The sequence below is a fragment of the Micrasema longulum genome, unplaced genomic scaffold, assembly GCF_059751315.1.
Source record: "Micrasema longulum isolate JH-2025_06_02 unplaced genomic scaffold, ASM5975131v1 h1tg001404l, whole genome shotgun sequence".
Lineage (NCBI taxonomy): Eukaryota > Metazoa > Arthropoda > Insecta > Trichoptera > Brachycentridae > Micrasema > Micrasema longulum.
The window spans coordinates 112,555-133,095 of NW_028278590.1; the positions used below are offsets into that span (position 1 = coordinate 112,555).

Genomic DNA, 20,541 nt, shown 5'->3' on the forward strand with positions numbered 1-20,541 from the left:
GGAACCTACAACTTAGTAATTAAATAAATAAATATACACTCGTATTTACATTTTTAAAGATGTAAATTTATATAAATGGATGTAATGCAGGTATTTTAAATCAGTGAACTATGAGCAAGATGTTGTATAAAAAAACTGAAACAAAATTTATTATTATTTAGGTTACAGTTTAGGAATCACGGGTTTTTTGCCGTCTCAATGTGTTTTTAGTACCTAACTGTATAAACAATCACATTTAAATTCACGAAAAATAAATAAAACAATGAAATGGGCAATCGAACGTCAAGATGACAGAAAGTGATAAACCAGAATGAATACGAATAAACCCTATAAATCAAAAACGCCTGATGAATTGCAAAATAATTCTTCACCACGACCATCCGCAGCTCCTAAATCTTATAGTGCTAAAAGTCTTAGAAATCACACTGTTAAGACACCCGCTGCTTGTAAAAATCTAGTTGTTGAGACTACCGGCTCAGAAAAAAACATTGCTGTTAAGAATCCTGGCTTAGAAAACAACACATCTGTTAAAACACCCGTTATAGAAAAAAAAATTGCTGTTAAGACACCTGGATTGGAAGTAAATAATCCAGGTTGAGTAAAGCAATATTTCATGAAAGTGTTATCTGTAAATTTTAATGATCTTTTCCTTCTTCCTCCTAGGTGTGTGTTCCATTTGTTAGGAGTTAGCCCTTTCTTGTCTTTATTCTCCACGTCGCGTCGGTCTATCGTGTATCGTGTATCGTCTCTTCTGCTGAATTCAGTTTCTTGAGGTCTTTCTCAAACGTCTTTCTCCTAGTTTGAACTGGCCTTTCTTTACTTTTTGTTTTTTTATTTAGGTTTAGCACTATTCTCGTGACGTGTTCTTCGTCGCGTCATATTACTTCACCAAACTAGACGGCTTTTCCTTATTTTATAAAGGTGTGTTAAATGTGTTAATTCTTAAATCTGTCCAAGTGCGCGACTCCGCCGGACCACCTTTATATTTTTATCTCGGTGACATTTAAACAGTCAATCAATAATAAGTCATAATGAAGCTCAAATATTTTCAGTAAATATTTAAATAAAGGGTGAGAGAAGCCTGATAAATTAATTTCCTTCGTCGTTACGACTTATATTTTTTACGTATCCAGGCAGATAAAGAATATAAAACCGAACTCTCAAAAGCGTTTTCGACGCGATGGCCGCTATCAGGTAAAATACCAAAAAAAGTAACCGTGAAATATTCATTTTAAATATTAATTACTGTAATATTTCACTGTCCCTGGACAGGCACCTGATGTGTGAAACTGATCATCTTACCTTTATGTAACATTTGACTGAGATACGCTGCGTTATTTTATAAACGCTGTGCCCTTATGCAACCCTGGGTGCAAAAATGAGAATGATCTTAAATTATACTAATATAAAAAAACTTTTCTCGCAAACTCTAATACTTACATGATTTTTTTTATTAGATCGATGTTAGCTTTGCGTTGTAAAATAAACGTTTATTAAAAACGTGCACATATATGAATTAATTATAACTTTCTGTGATTTTACCTGTTTATGATTTGTTCCTGTATATTGGTTTTTGAAAAATAACGGATATCAAAAATATTTTGAGTTTATTCCAATTTTTGTAGACAAGGACTAGATTTCACCCCTTCGGAAGTTATTAAAATTTACATATTACATAGATAAAAAACATTTATGAGAATGGAATTAGGATGTTTAGGTATTTACACGGCTTGTGACCTGTCGTTGGCTGGTTTATGTGGCCACTTAACACACTATGTATGATTCACTATTCTGCCTATGTTTGAGCATATATATTTCTTCACTTCTTCCACTTGCTATTTTTTGTAAAATTAAAGAGCAAAAACCTTAACTGATGCCGGTGAGATTCATCTGAATTATTCTACCTACATAAAAATAAAAGAAATATTTTTTCCTTTTCGTAAATGTTATCCATCTCTATTGTAATATGCAAATAACATATGTACATTATTACGAGCGACCCTCACATATATGTACATATATAAAGCAAGATAGAACTGGGCTAGTTATTCTTTATTCTTTATTTACAGCATGCGATTTACAACAAAAAAAAAACGTATTGAACTGTTGTAAGTTACGTAAACAGCTACTATAATAATTTTTTTTTTAAGCAAAAAAACATTTTGATTTACCCAACTCAATATGCAACATATCTTCATGAATTAAATCGTGTTATTTAATCCATAGACTAATAGCCTAGTGAGGTAAATAAAAATTTAATAAAATGTGCCATAACGTTTGTTTTTCTTTGTATTACAGTGAAAAAGGGCGCTCCAGCATCTCCTCTCGGCGCCCGCGTCCCGGCGCCTGTCTCCCGCAAACCGGCGCCGCGACGTGCTGCCACTACCTTGTCTGCCAGACAGCCTCCGCCTACACACAGAGGTATGAATGTTGTTCGTCTTATTATATTACTCCCCATACTGTGTTTATTGGAACGGGTGACATTATAATACAATACTCCGTACTCTGTTTATTGAAACGGGTGACACCGATGTGACACATTTCCCGAGGCTTTTATTATAAAAGTTTCGGAACCCATTGGTCTTTTTTTTCGAGCCTTAATCTACTTGGAATTCTTGCTGAAACTTATTATGTATTTTCAAAGCCTTTTATAAATCTTTTTTTATATTAGAAAGTTTTGAAATAATATTATGTGATCTTATCAAACAACTTTTAACATTAAAAAAAAATTAACTTACCTTGAATTTTTTCGACTTCTTTGTTAAGCTTTTTGACAAAGTTGATTTTACTCTAAATTATGATAAGTTTTTGGTGCAGTTTTCTATTTCATAATTCATATTTTATGTTTAAAAATTGGTTTAAATAGTACTGAAGAGTTCTTAATTTATTTTTTGCTATGAAATAAAGAAAATGCGTACGGAATGATTGGAATCTCTCAATATGTATGATATGTAAAAATAGTAAATAATTACATCCTCGGTATTAACTCAATAAATATTGTATGCTTATTCTTTGCCATAATCAGTAATATGGAAATGTTTGAAACGTTTTTAAAATTTAAATTAGATGAGTTTTTTATTACTTTTTTTACACTAATTATTTTTGTATATTTGAATTTAGATCTTTCAAAACATAAGTTAGCTCCGATACAGATACAGTATGTTTATTGTCCAACATTTCAGAATAGCGTTGCTTGTGGTTTAATTAGTCGTTTAATTTCTAGCACAAGTTTGCAATAATTTTTCGAGTGGACTTCCTATGGTGTTTGTCATTATATCGTTGCCTAATTAATTCCACGCAATATAACTAACAGACACGAAAAGTCACGCGAAGTGTGAAAAGTCTAATCTGTAATTCAGATAATATTTAATTAAGTTTAGAGAATCATATGTTGTTGAGGGAATATTTTAAATACTTATGTCAATACAGAGAAATAATTCCCATCTGCATTATTAACATAACTTTACATCGACCGTATTCAGGTCAAAGGCAATTATTCAAAACTCACAATTATTTTGGAAAGCGAACTCATTACTCCAAATGTTTTTTAAATCCAATTGCACGGGTCTTATTCAAATTCTGGCAAAATAATAATAATAAGTCAATAGACGTTTTTAAAACAGCTTTCCTGACTTCGGAACATCGGAGTAAGGACCAGAATAAAACTGTGGAGGAGCTGTTTCGCACTGCTCAGGATAGGAAAGCTTTCTTCCAAGTGGTCGTCAACGTCGGGGGGACCCGACATGATACCTGAAGAAGGAGACGAAATTTGCAGTTCAAATCCTTTTGCTTAAATGTTTATAAGACCTTTGCAATTAGTTTAAAACATATTTGAAAAAGTGAAACTGATTTTTTCAGAGTTGTGGTTCAATCTCTTTGACCTAAACAGGGTCGATATTAACATTTAGATAAATTTACCTTCATTTTTAATAATGATATTTATTTTAATTGCTTTTAATGGATACCTACTGTTAGCATTTTAAACTGTAATTACAAAAGTTTTTAAGACTTATGTATTTTGAAAGAAGCGAGAAAGGGAAACCAAAATCTAGGCATTTACAGAACTTATATCTGTCATTGGTTGGTTTAAATGTTAACTTTCTATCTGTGTAACATTCGTCATTGTCATTTTTGAGCATAAGTATTTCTTAACTTACCTTCTTTTGATTTTATGTTAAGTTCTAATAAAAGAACTTAATAAGTTAAAACACTAGATACATTGAAAGTTAAAATGCAAATATTGAAGGTTTTTTTGAATAGCCAATATTTATTAGATTGGTGCATAATTTTTTACTGTCAATGTTCTTTACGGGATGTTCTTTAGTAAATTTCGTCCATTGCAGGGATATAGATTCAACCCTTCTCGGGCTCATCAAAAATCATCCGATTTATCAATATTTAATAACTTACGAATATTTATATTTTCACTACATATTTTCTTTTGAATTTTTTGCTTGGCCCAGGACAAAATAATGTTTTAAACGTGGAGAAAAAATACAAAAATAAATTAATATTACATAAAGATCGAAGTCTATAATAATGGACAGAGGATCGAGAAAGTTGACATCTTTAAATACTTGGAAATTCACATAACTGAGGATGGAAGCATGCACAAAGAGCTCGCAACCCGCCTAGGAATTGTTGGAGTAACTTTTAACATGATGCGCGTTTTTTGGAACTCTAGTCTATGCTCAGTCAAAACAAAATACCGATTATGCAACTCTTGTATTTTTTTGTTTTTTTTTCAAAAGTATTTAAAATTAAAGTCCTGCTGAATACCAAATTTGCCTCTTCTGTAAACCTGCGGGCTCGCGCCGTCCTGGAAGGCCGTCGATGACAATTTTCCGACTTTATTCGGTTGAACTAAGGGGCGCTGGATTGACGTGGAAGGAGGCGAGAGTGCTGACTGGCGATAGCATACTAAAAAGAGGCCAGTTGGCCTCGTGGTGTAATGGTCAGAGCATTTGCCTATAATGCAAGAGGTCTCGGGACCGATTCCCGACATGGTTGATATGAAATATTATTTAAAAGGGTGTTTTTACTCTAGAATATTTCATAGTCCCTAGACTAGTACCCGAAGCGTAAGACTGGTCACCTTATCTTTATATAACAAAAATGATCAAGATACGCTGCGATTGGTGTACCAATGCAGTGCCTTATGCACCATTGGTGGGGAAAGGGAATGATGATGATGTTTTCCAGTTTCCGTCTTGGCAAAAAACTATTCCCCATACTAGCGTCTCATTAAAATAGTACATTTAAATGTAATATAAGCGCATTAACTGTTTATTTTTTAGCGTTTCAATATCAATAGTGAAACTTGACTCTTGTAATTTAAAAAAAAACTATTTTTCCGGTGACAGAGAAATTTGATAAATAGGTATTTGCACATAGTTTTTCTGTTTCCCTCTCGCAGATGCCTTCATGATATTGTGCAAAAAAGCACCTGCACGTTGGACTTAGTATACCTAACTAAAATCAACAAAGTTCTGGTTTTGTTGTCCCGTTTTTTGCACCCCAAAACTGAACCGATTTTTGTTTTTTTAATTAGAAGAGTATCAGGTTGTACATTTCTGTGTCGTTCTTTAGTCCACTCCTCAAATTACTATTCCCACCCTTAAAAAGACAAAAGAACTTGATTTACTAGTTCCATAATATGTGTTACATAATACTGATTGAATGAAATAGGATAGAATCCATCGGTTAAGTATACCTTAATAAAGAAGCTTGTACAGCTTTGAAACCGGTCGGTAGAAAAAAAAAAAGGTGACAAAAAACAAAGTTGTTTTACTTATTTTTTTATAATGAATAACCACAAAGTTATTGCTTTAAAATATACAATTTTAGAAATATTTGCAATTTCATTGTTTTCTGATTTGCACAAAGCATTTTCATAACGGTGATTTCAAGTAATGCGGCTTTGTGGGTATGAAATGCTGTACGTACATAATGTGTATCTCTTTTATGTGCCATTGTTCTAGAAGAAAGAACATGAATTTTGTTGTAAAGACCGCAATTTTTACAGGGAATTGTATTAACGTCTGCGGTTCTCACAATAACCTTACACGTCTCAGTATTAATTCTTGCTTAGCTGTGATGTCACATTAGTCTACATACGATACAGACATGTTATATCTCAACATATTAAAACAGGGATGAAGAACATTTTAAAGAAGGTAATATAGAAGTCTAGGCATCTACTGGGCTTATGACCTATCATTGGCTGGTTTAAGTGGCCACTTTACACACTGTGTAACATTCACCATTCTGCCCATATTTGAAAATCTATATTTATTGTAATTTTTTTTTGTTATTTTTTACAATATACATATGAGATACAACAGAGTTTACAAAAAAAAAGGATGATTACATAGCAATAAAACGCATATTTACAGTAAAAATAGTAAACAAAAAATCCCACAAAGGCATGGCCGGTTTGTGGGTATACAAGAAACGTTTATGAATTTTTGCTCCTGTAATAAATAGAGAGGTATAATATTTTTGTGTAGTATATGAAAGAGAAAAGAAAACATTCTGTAAAAGATTATAAGGTATTTTTTTATTTTATAGTAATTAAAAAAGGAAATAAAAAAAATAATTTAAAAAAACATTAAAATATTCCTTATTATTAAAGGACAACAAAATATATCATAAAAAAAAGAGTTGATATCTTAAGTTTGAATCCAGGATAGTGCGTGTTTTTTAAGAGAAGGAAAATTTTGAGGGTTTGGGATCAATTCAATTATGTCATCTGTTGATGTTTGTGAGGTTTAAGAGCTGAAACCTTTATTTATGCGAGTGAGATTCATGTGATCAAATTATTTCATCTATATGAGCCAATGACAGGTCATAAGCCCTCTAGATGCCTAGACTTATATATTTCCTTTCTTTAATGGTCTTCATCTCTGTTGTAATATGTCAATATTAACAGCTCCTCAGAGAGTTGTATCCAATCCGTGTCTACAAAAATTTGCACAATCTCAAAAAATATAGTTGGTTGTTAAACCTCTTTTATTTTTTTAAATTATACAGTTGTATTTTTTGTAATCTTCAAATGGACATTTTCACACGGGATTTGAAAAGTTAAGTTTGTACAAATAAGCTGCAATTTAATACAAAAAATATTCATCCTTTCTATGCGAAGCATGAATGTGACGCCAGTACAGTAATAAATCTGCAATCCCTCTGTAAACACCAGTTTTTACTCTATTAAAGAGGTAGAAACGTTATTATTAATTCTTATTCGCAGTTTCAATCCTGGGGATTGGTTTGCAGCAAAGTCCTGCATTTTGTCCTCCATTGGCCTCTTTTTTCTGCAGCCCTCTTCAGCTCGACATATAAGGCGCAGTTAAAATCTTCGCACACTTGCTCCAAATATTCCCGTCGGGGGTGCCCTCTATAATTTGTCCCCTCAGCTATTCCCTCTATGATGTCGTGCAGGAGACCCTCGTGGCGCATAATGTGGCCGATCCATCGGGCTCGCCTCTCTGAGATGGTTTTGATTAGGTGCCTACCTTCTTCGATTCTATTGAGAACCTCGTCATTAGTGATGTGGTCTCTCCAGCAAACTCCTAATATTTTTCTGTAGCACCACATCTCGAAGGCCTTTAGTCTTTTTTATCTCTTTTGGTAAGGCACCATGTCTCACAACCATACATCAATATGCTCCATCATATGCTATTATTAATTATGTATGTAGATATCATTTGTAATTTTATACTTATTTTGTAAATATTTTTTTTTCAATGTACAAAAAAATAATAGTCAGGAAAGCCGACTATCCGGCCATATTTGTAGTTGGCGTTAGTCGGCGACTAGTCGGTAAAAAGTGCCGACTGGTCGGCTGTTTACTTTATTCTTATTTCTATGCTTAAAAATAGGGTGATTAAATCGTAACCTATGTAAATAGTTTTTATAACAGATTCAGCTTTACAGTTTTTTTTTAATATTATCTAGGAATAGGAACTATTTCTTTGGTATTCAATAATTGAATTTATGTAATTACTAGTGTAATTTTAACAAAAAAAAATCTAAACGAGAGCTTTTACAACTTTGAATCAAGAACTTACGTAACCTATTTATTGTTTGTGTTAGAATCACAGTGTCAGTTTTGTAACATAAATTATTTAAAATCAAATATTGATTCAATTTAAATCGGTTCATTATTAATTTCTAATCTACAAATAAAAGTATGTTACACACAGTTACATCACAATAAGTATCATTTAGCAAAAAAGGTAAAAAAAATGTGTTAAGAGCATGTTACTCTTGTTATTTTAATTTTTTTTATTTGAAGCAAATTGTCATGTAAAAAAAACTAGAGTTTCTGCCCTTTCTAAAGGAATTATCGATAATGCTTATCTCACATAATGCACGGATCTCGACATTTGTGCACCTCTCGTGTATACGTATATATTCACCTTCAAAATAAATAGTACTACACTCAGAGAGCTAATGAAGTAATATAGATGATAGGTATGCAGTTCTTGAATTAATTAATCTTTAAATCAATGAAACGTGAGCTATTTGCGACGTTGACATTGACCGTAAGATCATAACCTTAAAAGGCGTTAATAACCATGTTACATTTGCTTTTTTATGAATTATTTATTATCTTATGATACACTTGTATCTACAATAAATAATTATCTATTCTAATATTCATACAAAGGTTTTTGATTAATATGTATTGATTGACACTTAAAAAGCTGCCCTTAAGTATTTTTTTGCAAACGGTGAAATAACCTTTAGGTTCCTTCAAATTTATATTTTTTACTTATTTCACATATTATTTAAATATATTTGTACGTCATCTACAGGTGTATTTTTTTTTCGAATGGCAACTTGTTTGTTTTTTTAATGTTTTTAAAACAAACATATAAATACATTTATTTTAATGTCTAAGTCAAATTCGCACATTAATTTCGTCTGTTCTCGAGATTTCACTCTCTCGAAAACAAACACACAGATTAAAAAAAATAGATTTATTTGCTGTAATTTTATTAAACTTCAATAACCAACAGGGAAGTATCACATACTACGAATACCGATAAAAATATATGAAATGGATTTAGGATAATTAATTGTATTTTTAAACCCAAACGGATATTGCGGAGAAATGTTTTCAGAAAACGCAACATATAGATAGTTGTGACGTCAAGATTCGTGATGATGTGACATACAAATTTGAATGGTTTGGAACAAAGTTGAAAATGAACACGAATCGTGACTATTAGGGGCGTGGTCAATGCAAATGCAATTACAAATTTAAAATATTTTTTATGCTACTAAGTAGCAAATTTTTTTACTAAACATTCATAAACCCCTATTACTCTATAAAAATGTTTTAAAAAAACTGTTTCTTTATTATTTCAAATTGTATTTCCATATTTGTAAATTGTTTATAACCTCTATTTATGTCAAAGCCATTTGGACGTTAATGCATTAATAAATAAATGTTTTTACTAAGCGAAGGAGTAAATTTCACTCATTTTATGACGAAAAATTAGCACAGCGAGCAGCACGGCCATAGATTGTTAGGCATAATGTTCTTTCGCACATAAAATTTTCCTGTAATCTTACTGTTTTCAAATACTTAACAAACTTTCTAGCTATTCCTGTTATGTGCCTTTTGGTACATCATTAAAATATGGTGGTTATATTCCGCAGGTATGGCGTGGGAAATACATATATTTGCTTGTTCACACCTTAAGACTCACTACGTGTTAAATACCTTAAATGTATAATCCCTATTCGACAAAACTTGCGGAATATTTAGAAAAAGTTTGGATGCGTGGGTTTTAGATACACTTTGTCTTTGTTTAAACTGTGTTCAACCGTCAGTTTTATGTTCAAAGATTAAACATAGTTTGCGTAATATACATATCCATTTTACGTTATGATTATCAAGCCTACAATCAAATCGTATTGATTATTTAACACGGCTAAAGAATATTATTTACATTACACCTACAAGTATTCTTTTTTCTCACTTTTGTTTACTGTACTTAGTAATTTTAACGCTCCAATATACCTTCGTAACGATGTAGGGAAATGCACATTTTTTAAACATTATGAAAGTAGTCTATTAAAAACTTACCAGTTAAAAAAAAAAAAATTCCAATTATTAGTAGCATAAAAAATACTTGAAAATTTTTAATTTTTAATTCTCGCAAAAAAACCGTTATTCTATTGGCCGCGCCCCTAATACGTCACGATTCGTGTTTTTTTGTTTCTGGCCATTAAATTTTGTTTAGAACAATATCACTAATTTTGAGGTCACAACTACCAAGGCCAAACACGTCGCAATTTTCTAGCAACGTATTTTTATTTTTAAAAAAATTACATTTATGTATAAAAACATTTCTCCACAATATCCATATCGATTTTGATTTTTTATTATTTATTTTTATTATTATTATCGGTTTATTATCGGATTATTTATCGGTATTCGTAGTATGTGGTATTTCCCTATTCTAACGCTTATCAGTTTATTAAATTTTCATCAAGATTCCTAAGCAGATCTTAAAAGAAAATTTTGAAAAAACTTTTAAAAAAAAAAAAAATTAAATGGCTAATATGTAACAAGGATTGATTATTATTTTATGTTAACAGTCATCAATTAATTTTTTTGTAAATAAATTTTGTGTAAAAAAATACGTATGATTTTAGTTCTTAAAATTGTTTATATTGCTTTTTATATTTATAAAATTTCTCTAACTTTTTTCTTTGCAAAGGAAAAAAAAAGAAACCTGCTGTCAAGCCAGTTTAGCGGTTTAGTGGATTTCATTATTTTCCTTTTGTACTTTCTGTTTATGTTTACCTTCTTAAATACAAATAAATACAAATATCAAATATACCTCTTCGTTCGTATTCGCAAAGCACCCTCTTAATTTCCGAAGCAGTAAGCTTCCTCAATTTTTTTATAAATATTATTTCTGAAACGTCTCTCGGCATCTAAATAATATAGTTTATTTTTAGTTTGTTCTTTGGAAGAATTTCTTAGTGTAAAAAACACCACAGCAATAAATGTCATTTTCGACTTTGATCCCCTTGGATTTTATTTGACGCGCTTGAAATAGGTTAACATTGTTTTTATTTTGTTACTAATACTAATACAAATAACTCATTACAATTAGAAATTGAACATGCACACACAGCTTGTTCATAAATGAACGCAAAATGTGGCGTAGTAAAAAAAATAAACCATGATATTCGTCTTGTATAGTTATTCTGGGTAGTAAACAATGAACCTTTTTCTTATACTGGGTATAAATTATTAAACTACTAATGATAATGTTTTTATAATATAAGTTTGACATAAGGAAATCTAATAAGTAACGCCCAATTCACCATATGTTCTTGTTATAATGTCAATTATTTGAGACAAAAAGCTGTGCTTACTTTTCAGTATCGTTACACTTACCGATTTTACTTTTGGACGGTAAAGAAATTGAAATTATTTAGTATTTGTGGCTAATAGACCGCAGTATTTGTTTAATCGCATTCGTTGTTTTGCTATAGCCTAATAATCTTTGATTTTTTGTAGCAAAAAGCCTTTATTTTCAAACAAATATATAGCTGTTTTAACTAGCAAAATAGATTTATTTATTTTTGCAAGTTTATATCAAATTTGTTCATGAGAATTCGGCATATCTTCTCAAAATAGTGTTGCTATTATTTCTGGTTGTTTAATAAAAACCGTATTTTCAAACACGCAATGAGGAACTCCAGCCCTAAGGGAAATTGAATACAAAAAATGATTTCTTGCGCTCGGTAAAACTTAAAGCATTAAATTGTAAGGCAAAGTTCCTTGAAAATATACGAAAATAATAATAAAAAATATTTTCATAAAAACAAAATACTTTGAACATTACTAGTTCATATGAATCAACCAATGATAAGAAAGCTGTGAAAGATTTCCGGTTTACTTGCCGTCAACGGACCAATCGGCTGAACTGCTTGAAACGTCACACGCGGAGTAATTTAAAAAATACATAACTTCAAAAAATCACACCGCAGATAAAGCGATGCATAATTTTCTTATATTTTGCCTTAGTTTAATAGTCTATTAATAAAAAAAACACATAAATAAACCTCTGAACTTCCTCATTGATACTTATTCACATACCTACACACACACCCACCCTCTCACATGCTAACACATACACTCATTCCGTACTTTTTTTATTTACTATATATTTTTTAATATCTGTTTTAGATTTTTTTTTAACATAGTTAACGTGGTTACTATAAAACATTATTGAAAATCAAATATAATGGTAAGCTGTGCATAATCGCTTATTTAGACGATTTGCCCCTGCCAGGCAGTGAGTGATCTTGTATCTTATTATGGACTCAGCCAGAGACAGATTAACTAATTTTAGTGTGAAGAGGGTGTTCCATTTAACAAATAACTGTATTTTTCATTCACTATTTTTGTAAACGTGCGATTGTTATTCTTAATGTCTTTCTGAGATTGTCTGACTGCCTGAAGGTCGTTATAAATAGAAGTTATATAAATCATTTGTTTGATCAACTGTTAAATCATTATTTTAACACCTGTCAGTAGAAATGATCTCCGAATAAAATTGCGAATGTATATTAATTTATAGTAATGAAAGTATTTTTATTGATTGATAATGTGTATTCGCATAATGTAGGTTAAAACGTCTTTATTTATTTACAACCATTAAAATGAAAACAGGTCAAGTTTTTTTTAAGTAAATATGTTTTTCAATTGTTGAAACAATGTTACTAAATATTTGTACGGTACCCGTCTGTTCATCAAAAATGATCTAGAAAAAATGACCAAAAGCTAACTCCACTATCCTCCACACCTTCACTTTAGTGCACGTTAATGTTAGCTTATCATAACATGTGTCCTATCAGGACGTTTTATATTTCTGTGCAGCTTCTATGTTGAAGGTGTGTAATGGGATTTGCATGTCAGTGTTATTAGTGTCCTGGCAAAGAGACAAGTACGTCTCGAAAGCGGTTGACATGGAAAAATCGGTAGGGTAAAACAAGGAAAGAGTGCGCCCCAACGAATACGCATCCCGATTTATTCGAAACTCGTTTCCAAAGTTAACAATACTGCAATTCTTATCGATTATCTGTAGCCTGAAATATCCATCGGCGTGTCATTTGCATCGCATGTTGGATTGCATTTTTGATTATTTTTTTATTTTTTTTAATTCAGAAAAAAATACAAGAATCTTATATTACAACTAAATACAAATTTTATATAAATTTAATACATATATTTAAATACATTAATGTTTCCTATTACGTAAAAGAAAGAACAATTCTTGTGTACATAATTATAATAAGCATTTTCTGTTTTTTGCGGGTTTCGATCTAAAAATCAATAAAAACAAAAAATCTGTTACAATACTAGGACTTCTATTGCAAGTGTGAGAATGGTTTTATTTTGTTTTATGATCATGTAACTTTTAAAGTGAATTTGATTTTGTCACTGGATGTCGTTTTGTTGATAATTTTGGTTATGTCGACAAATGGTTGCCAAAGCTAAAAGAACGCGTGCGTACTCTAAAGAATATGTAGATAAAAAGATACAAAAAAGAAAGAAGAATCGAAGAAGCAGAAGGCAAGAGAAGAAAAATGGCGAGGAAAGTCAAAGAAAGCAAGGAACAATCTAAAAACTAATGGGAAACCAATGACTTTCAATGATCAAACGAGCAAACAAGTCTTTTGTTGCCCTCTTTGTAAAGAAGTTATACGTCAAGTCATTGCAAAAGTAGATTAGATTCAATTTTAGATGTAAAGTATGTGGTGGCGCGATAATTGCACTGATAACTTTAGTTTTGGAGCATTTAATAGTTATTTGCATACGAAAAGTTTACATTGTATTATATGCGTACTCTTCCCTTGTACGATGAAATAGTTGTGCGTAATATTACCTAGTACAGTAGGAAAGAGTACGAAAAAAATGTATATTTCTAATTATTTTTTTAAATTTTTATCGTAAATATTTACTTTTTAAAAATGTATTATTTTGTATCCAAAAATATTGAATTTCCATATGATTATAATTTTTATCAGGTTTTTACCATTACAAAAAATATTAAAATAAAAAGTTTTTTAAGTGCGCACTATTAGTATGTTTTACCCTGTTTGACCACAAAGTTACACAAAAATATAAAACCATCGTTCTGAGACAGGCGCCGCGCCGTGGCACAGTTGGTTAGACGGCCAACTGTGAAACTGGCGTCCTGGGTTCAATTCAAATGTGGACAATATGGAAAAATATTTTTTTAAAAAAAATCTCAATTAGTCCGGGTGTTGTAGTGTTATTTTCATTACCTCCTTCCATATCTCCACCATCTCACCTGCTGACAAGCCTCAAAATAGAGGCTTAGCGGGTTATTCCTTTAAAAAAAAAAACAGGATATGTGATATTAGAAACTGACAACTTCTTACACTTTTTTAAAAATAATTAAAATTTCGAATGTTTTATTACTAGGTTTACACACATAATTATCATCATTATAGATACCTCAATTCTTTAAGTGGAATCTTTTTGTATAATTGAAATATTTATTGTATTTCCTATTTCACAAAATGAAATATAAAAACCACGTTATCACACTGTTCTTAAGACAAAAGTGGATTTAACTGACGTAAGCCCTTATAGTTTAAGGTAGGTCATGTTTTTATTAGCATTCAAGGTAAAATAGGTAGTTACTACAAATACCTTATTTTTTAACGATGTTTAGGGGCTTACTCGGATAGTCAGTTACAAATTACCGTTTGATGTGCTGATCTAATGCCGCATTGTATGGCTTTTATCGAATTTTTGGGCGCGACTATTGCGGATAATCACCAAATATGTTCAAGGTATCTCCATAGTATCATTATCTAGAGATGCGAACGATCGGTTATAATAATCGAATAATACGAATACTTTTATAATCGAACGTATCAAAAAAATATTAATGAAATTAGCTATATTTCTGAAGCGGTTTATTTAATCGAATCGGAAATTGGTGTACTCATACTGTGCTTTATGCACCATTAGGGTAAGTGCATATGGCACTGCATTGGTATATTAATAGCAGCGTATCTCAATCCTTCTTTATTTGGGACTGTGAAATATTGCAGTGTAAAAAACCTTTTGATTAAATATTTCACTATAACACTATTGGGAATCGAAGAGACCTCTGGCATGTTAAGCAAACGCGTGACCATAAGACCGCGAGGCAGGCATGGACGCGGAGGCATTCCGTCCATAATACACTGACAACCTGTGTCGTTGCTATGGTAATGAGTTACACACACAAAAATATGGAAATATCGACGGCAGCTAAGTAACTATCGTATGTTGAACATCAACGTTGCAGGAGAGCTGTTTAATTATTTTTTTTTCACCTAAGTTACAATTCTAAAATTTTATTTAATCTTTACATTGTATTTATAACAAATTCTGTATAATGACATTTGAAAATTATGTCTACAATCAACACATTTATCGGTTCAAAATACCGTATCGTACTTGTGGTTTTTTACTTGGAATCTGCATACATTTCAATGACCGTATGTATAGCTTACGATATATTGGTTTATTTTTTTAACGAATTAAATGACCGTATGTGTTATATACTATGCTTTTTTTCTATGAAAAAACAACATGCATAATCGTATGTATTATATACAATAATTTTGAACAAGTTTTAATAATTATCATTTAAGTCGTATTGTTCTCCATATCGAAAACTGGGATTAATTTTCCTCTTAAATACTTATTTCTGGACGATCTATTCATTTTCAATGTTTGTGTGTGTAAAGGTAACGAAACCCGTACACGGGACAACTTGCGCTCCGACGGCGTAATAAATTGTAACTGATACATACGATAGGTACGTCACGTTCGCCGCCACTTAACACAGTCGTTTGTGATAATACTACAGTTTACGGCGCATGTTCGCGAAATATACGATTTTTGAGATATCAAAAAGTTTAATAAAGGGATTCAAAGTTTGTTTAATTATCTTCACGGTACTGTTAAAAAACGAAATTCGATATTTTATGAGATACGATAGTATACGTTATTGCCATTGATATGTATATCTCTTTTTTACAGAAATGTTTTCATGTGTTTCGTGATTTTCTGAATCTTTATTACGAATTGTTGATGGTAACGTAATATTTTCTAAATATGAGATGCTGTTGGTAAGTCAATAACGTGTCTATTTGTTATTCGCCAGTTCTTATGTGCTTACAATATTGAACATATTAATAATAACGAATGCATCATCAAGTGCGGATAGTTCGCGAAACCGGTTTTGAATCAATTGACAGTTATGATGATATGCGCTGAAAGAGTAAATAGGTATGTTTTTTTTGGTAGATAAGAAATATTTGCGTTCTTATGATTTACCCAAATATTTGGTTTTGAGAGCCTTTTTTAACGAGTTGTAATACCTCACTATTAGATAATGGGAATTAATTTAGGCTAGAGAGGGATTCGAAACACGGACCTTTGATCCGTAAGTTACTAGCCACAGTCTTTCTGTCACTCTCTCGCAAATGCCTCCCCATATATTGTGCGAATAAGACAACAGCACGTCTGACTTTATGCTTTGCTAAAATCGACAAAACCAGGGTCTCGTAGTCCCGTTTTCCGCACCCCAAAACCATTAAATAAAAAACAGAATTAATACAATATTCAGCTCAGTAAAAAATAACTCAATACGATATTTTGCCACCCAACTGATTTGTTTGTTTGTTAAGGCGTAAAATAAAAATGAGTATTATACTTATGAATGTATGTGTTCTGACGGATGAAGAACATAATTTCGTGTATGAAATTAAATAAAAATCTTGAACGAGTGTTTTCGACTCGGTCGCTACTCTCAAGTAAAACTTAAACGTAATCATTAGCTACCGCTAGAGAAGCGCTTTCGCGTTTTTGTATAGAACAGAAGCGTTCCACATTGTTGGTTCAGTTTTCGGAAAACAACAAACGTGAAACGGGCGCTTTCGGTTTGCACTCGCAATTCTCGATCTGAGTACCTACGGCCCGTTGTATTGCTGTAAACTGTAGTTAACTTCGTGGCTAATAATCATATAATGGTGATGGGTGACTCTATCAGTGGCATATTATTACTCTAAGAGTAAAATAATGATATTCGAGGTAAATCTATTTCCAATGGCAACATTTATTTGAGGTTTTGTTGCATCCAAGAATTTACAAAAAGTGGCTCTAAGTGCACCACAGGTGCGCGGAAAATTTCCAGGTTTGAATTAAGTACCTACCTACGTGTGTCAAGATTGCATGTCCGATTATTCGGAAATCTATAACACTTTAGTACCTAACTCTAAACACGCGATGTTGTCTATGGCCTCCTGTATGTTTCCTTGTATTATTTGCCACTGCGCTAGCGGGAATTCAGACTTTTCTCTCAATTTTTAAACGAAACCGTTGTCAAACGAGTTTGACAACGGTTTCGTTTAAAAATTGTCCGAAACCTGTAGTCGGGATGTGTCGAATTCGTAAGGTTTAACTATTAATTAGGTGTTTTAAAGTGACTTTCAACTCATATTAATTAAGTTTATGTTTTGATTTCGACCGAAACTAGAAAATAAGCCAAAATTATTACAGCTCACATTGTTAAATATGATATTTGAGGTTAAGGTAAACGAACAGTTTCATTTTTTTTATTTATAATCATCGTTATAACAATCGGTACAATAAATTTTATTAAACTAATTTGGATAATATTTAATTCTGGTTTTCCCAAATTTGTAAGATGGTATCTGCCACCTACCGGTCAATATTAAAAGCTTTTTACAGCCTATTCGAGAAACAACGCGCTGGCTCAAATCCGTTTAAACAAAAGAGAAGATCTTTTTTATATTGTGTCTATTTGACAACGTTATATAGACTAGACTTTTTTACTTAACAGTTTTATGTTCCATTTTTGTTCAACAGCGCCATCTGTGTTTCTGTCAGGCGACACAAATTTAAATTTTGTCCTCGAAATATTCATTGGCTTTTCATTCTCGTCAATCTGTTTGCAGGTAAAAAATGAATATAATATTGAGCAGGTATCTAATTGAATTAAAATAAGAAAAAAAACATACGGAATAAAATCATATTTTTGTTTCGTGTTACAGCGCAGGAAAAGTCTTTAAAAATTGATATAGCAGTTTTTTTTTGTAATTAATAAGAATACATCATTATTCTTGATTCGTACCTAAAGGTGCATAAGGCACTGCATTAATACATCGAGATGATTTTGTAAACATAAAAAAGCGACAAGTATATGCTTTGCAGCCCTATTATTTTTAAGACTGGCGCGGTTGGTTAAACTGAAGTCGCGAGTTCAAATACCGCTAGTTGCACGAAAAAAATTCAAAAAATATTTTCCTCTCAATTGGTCTGGGTGTTGTGATCTATTTTTATAATCTCCTTTCATTCTCTCTTTCCCAACTGCTGACAAGCCCATAAATAGGCTTAGCGTGTTATTCCTTCAAAAAAATATAACAAATTATAGTATGTATTTATATTATAAGATCTATGAGACAGTTTAGATAAATCGATAGTCTCGAAGACAAAAAAATGAGTTGAAATATTTTAATATTTTAATGTTATATGTATTAGATGAGAATTTTATACCATTTACAGTCACGAAAACATTAATTTTTCATCTCTCCTCAAATCGTAGTTTCATCTTCATAATAAATGTCATATATATATATATTCTAACCATTGTATAAATGCTTTTGTGTTTTGTTTTTATGAGAAAAATTAAATAAATAAAATAAAAATAAAATAATCAAAGACAAAAAAAAACAACTTGTCAAACTTCAAACAGTTCCCCTGAAAAATTACCAATTCTGTAATTAGCACGTTTGTCTTCTAAACCATTAAAACTACTTTTTTTTCTAATTCACTAAATAACTGCCTACTGTCGTAAACTTGCGGATCAAAGGTTCGAAATTCGACTCATACTCTATCACAACTCAATTCCCATTTTCTAATAATTTGTTATTTACAAGTTATTAAAAAGGGCTTCCAAAATCTAAATATTGAATTAAATTATTAGAACGCAAATATTTCTATAAAAAATAAAAATAAAAGTATTTTTTGTCCTGTCGAATCGAATTCTGGACCTTATACACGATAAGCAATCGTGCTAACTATCACACCATAAGTATTACAGAAACTTTCTTTTAGTACAATATCTTAACGATGAACAGAAAAAAACACTTAAAGTATTTTCAAGAAATATTTTTTAATCCAATCAATTTCTTCAATTAATTTTCTTTTTTCATCAATCCTCAATTTAATGTAAAATAATTAATGCCATAAGTTCTTATAAAAATAAAAATATAGCTAAATTTGTTTATTGGGATTTTCCAGTGATGAATACAAAATCAACGAATCGCATTCCATTTACAACTGAGAAATTAATAATAATAAATTATTTGATTTTAATTTTAATAATAAATTCTCCGCTTGAATTTATAGAAGTCAAATTCTTTTATGTGTAAAGCGATTTTATATTGATCATTAATTAGCTCCTCGAGAATAAAGTAGACACGATAATATAAGAAAAAGTATTAATTTCTTGCAATAATCTGTAATACGAATGATATACTATTGGTCTTGTTTTTTAATAAAATAATAAATTTCTCACGAGTCGTTTGATAATCTCTGCGGGTTTTCCTCTCTAGAGAAATGTCCCGATTAAAATTAAGGTGAGAGTTTTTAATCGCATCCCATAATTGTTATGGAGATATCAGTTCTACAACAAGAAGCTGAATTTCCACGGGTTCTTGGCTCTCATAGTTATTTTAATGGCCAAACTTGTTACCTCATTAACCAAAGTTAATTACATCAGTAATAATTATGGCTAAAATTCGCGTAATCAGAGCAAGCTAGAAAAATCTGTGGAGCTATATTCTCGATTCATACCATATATATATTCACAAATTTGTTACAAGCCCCGGGTATAATTTCCAACTAGGTCACCTAAAAATTAACAACTCATTCAACTTGCACCCATTATCAACCTGTATCTCAATCACTAATAACTATCGACGTGCTAATAAGCGACGTGATAATAATTTCTCACCATAATTGTTTATCGTATTCGCGATTCCAATGGAACATCCGTAAACACATTATATTAAATGTAATTTACGTTTCGCGACGTATAATACTGCTGCGCAATCACATATTTAAATTTCACCGGTGTAAATATGGAAAATATTCCAAAACTGCCATTTTTATTTGTTTATTTATTATACAGCGGTTGGTAAGCCAAATGTCGAGAAAAGCAGTCGCCATAGTAGTTTTTATTTATAATAAATATTCACACTCTTTATCAAAATACAATTCCATGTTCACTTTGCCCAGCTGACAAGGGTACATACCCCGTTCCAAGCTAGGTAATTACATTTTAATATATCATAATAGTTAACAAATTAATATAGAGCACAGACAAACAAAATATAAACTTATTCGGATACACATTTTGATTCATATACATACAGACATACACATATATACAC

The 20,541-nt window shown here is 31.2% G+C and overlaps 1 protein-coding gene across 3 annotated transcripts in view; it reads left to right on the forward strand.

Moving 5' to 3' along the window:
- The window catches only part of LOC148275527 (uncharacterized), a 200,373-nt gene that overhangs the window by 106,763 nt on the left and 73,069 nt on the right, over positions 1-20,541 (forward strand). For all 3 annotated transcript variants that reach the window (XM_088235572.1, XM_088235573.1, XM_088235574.1), the window contains one exon: positions 2,299-2,421. In XM_088235572.1, coding sequence (XP_088091698.1) covers positions 2,299-2,421 — 123 coding nt within the window. The remainder of the gene's footprint in view (positions 1-2,298; positions 2,422-20,541) is intronic.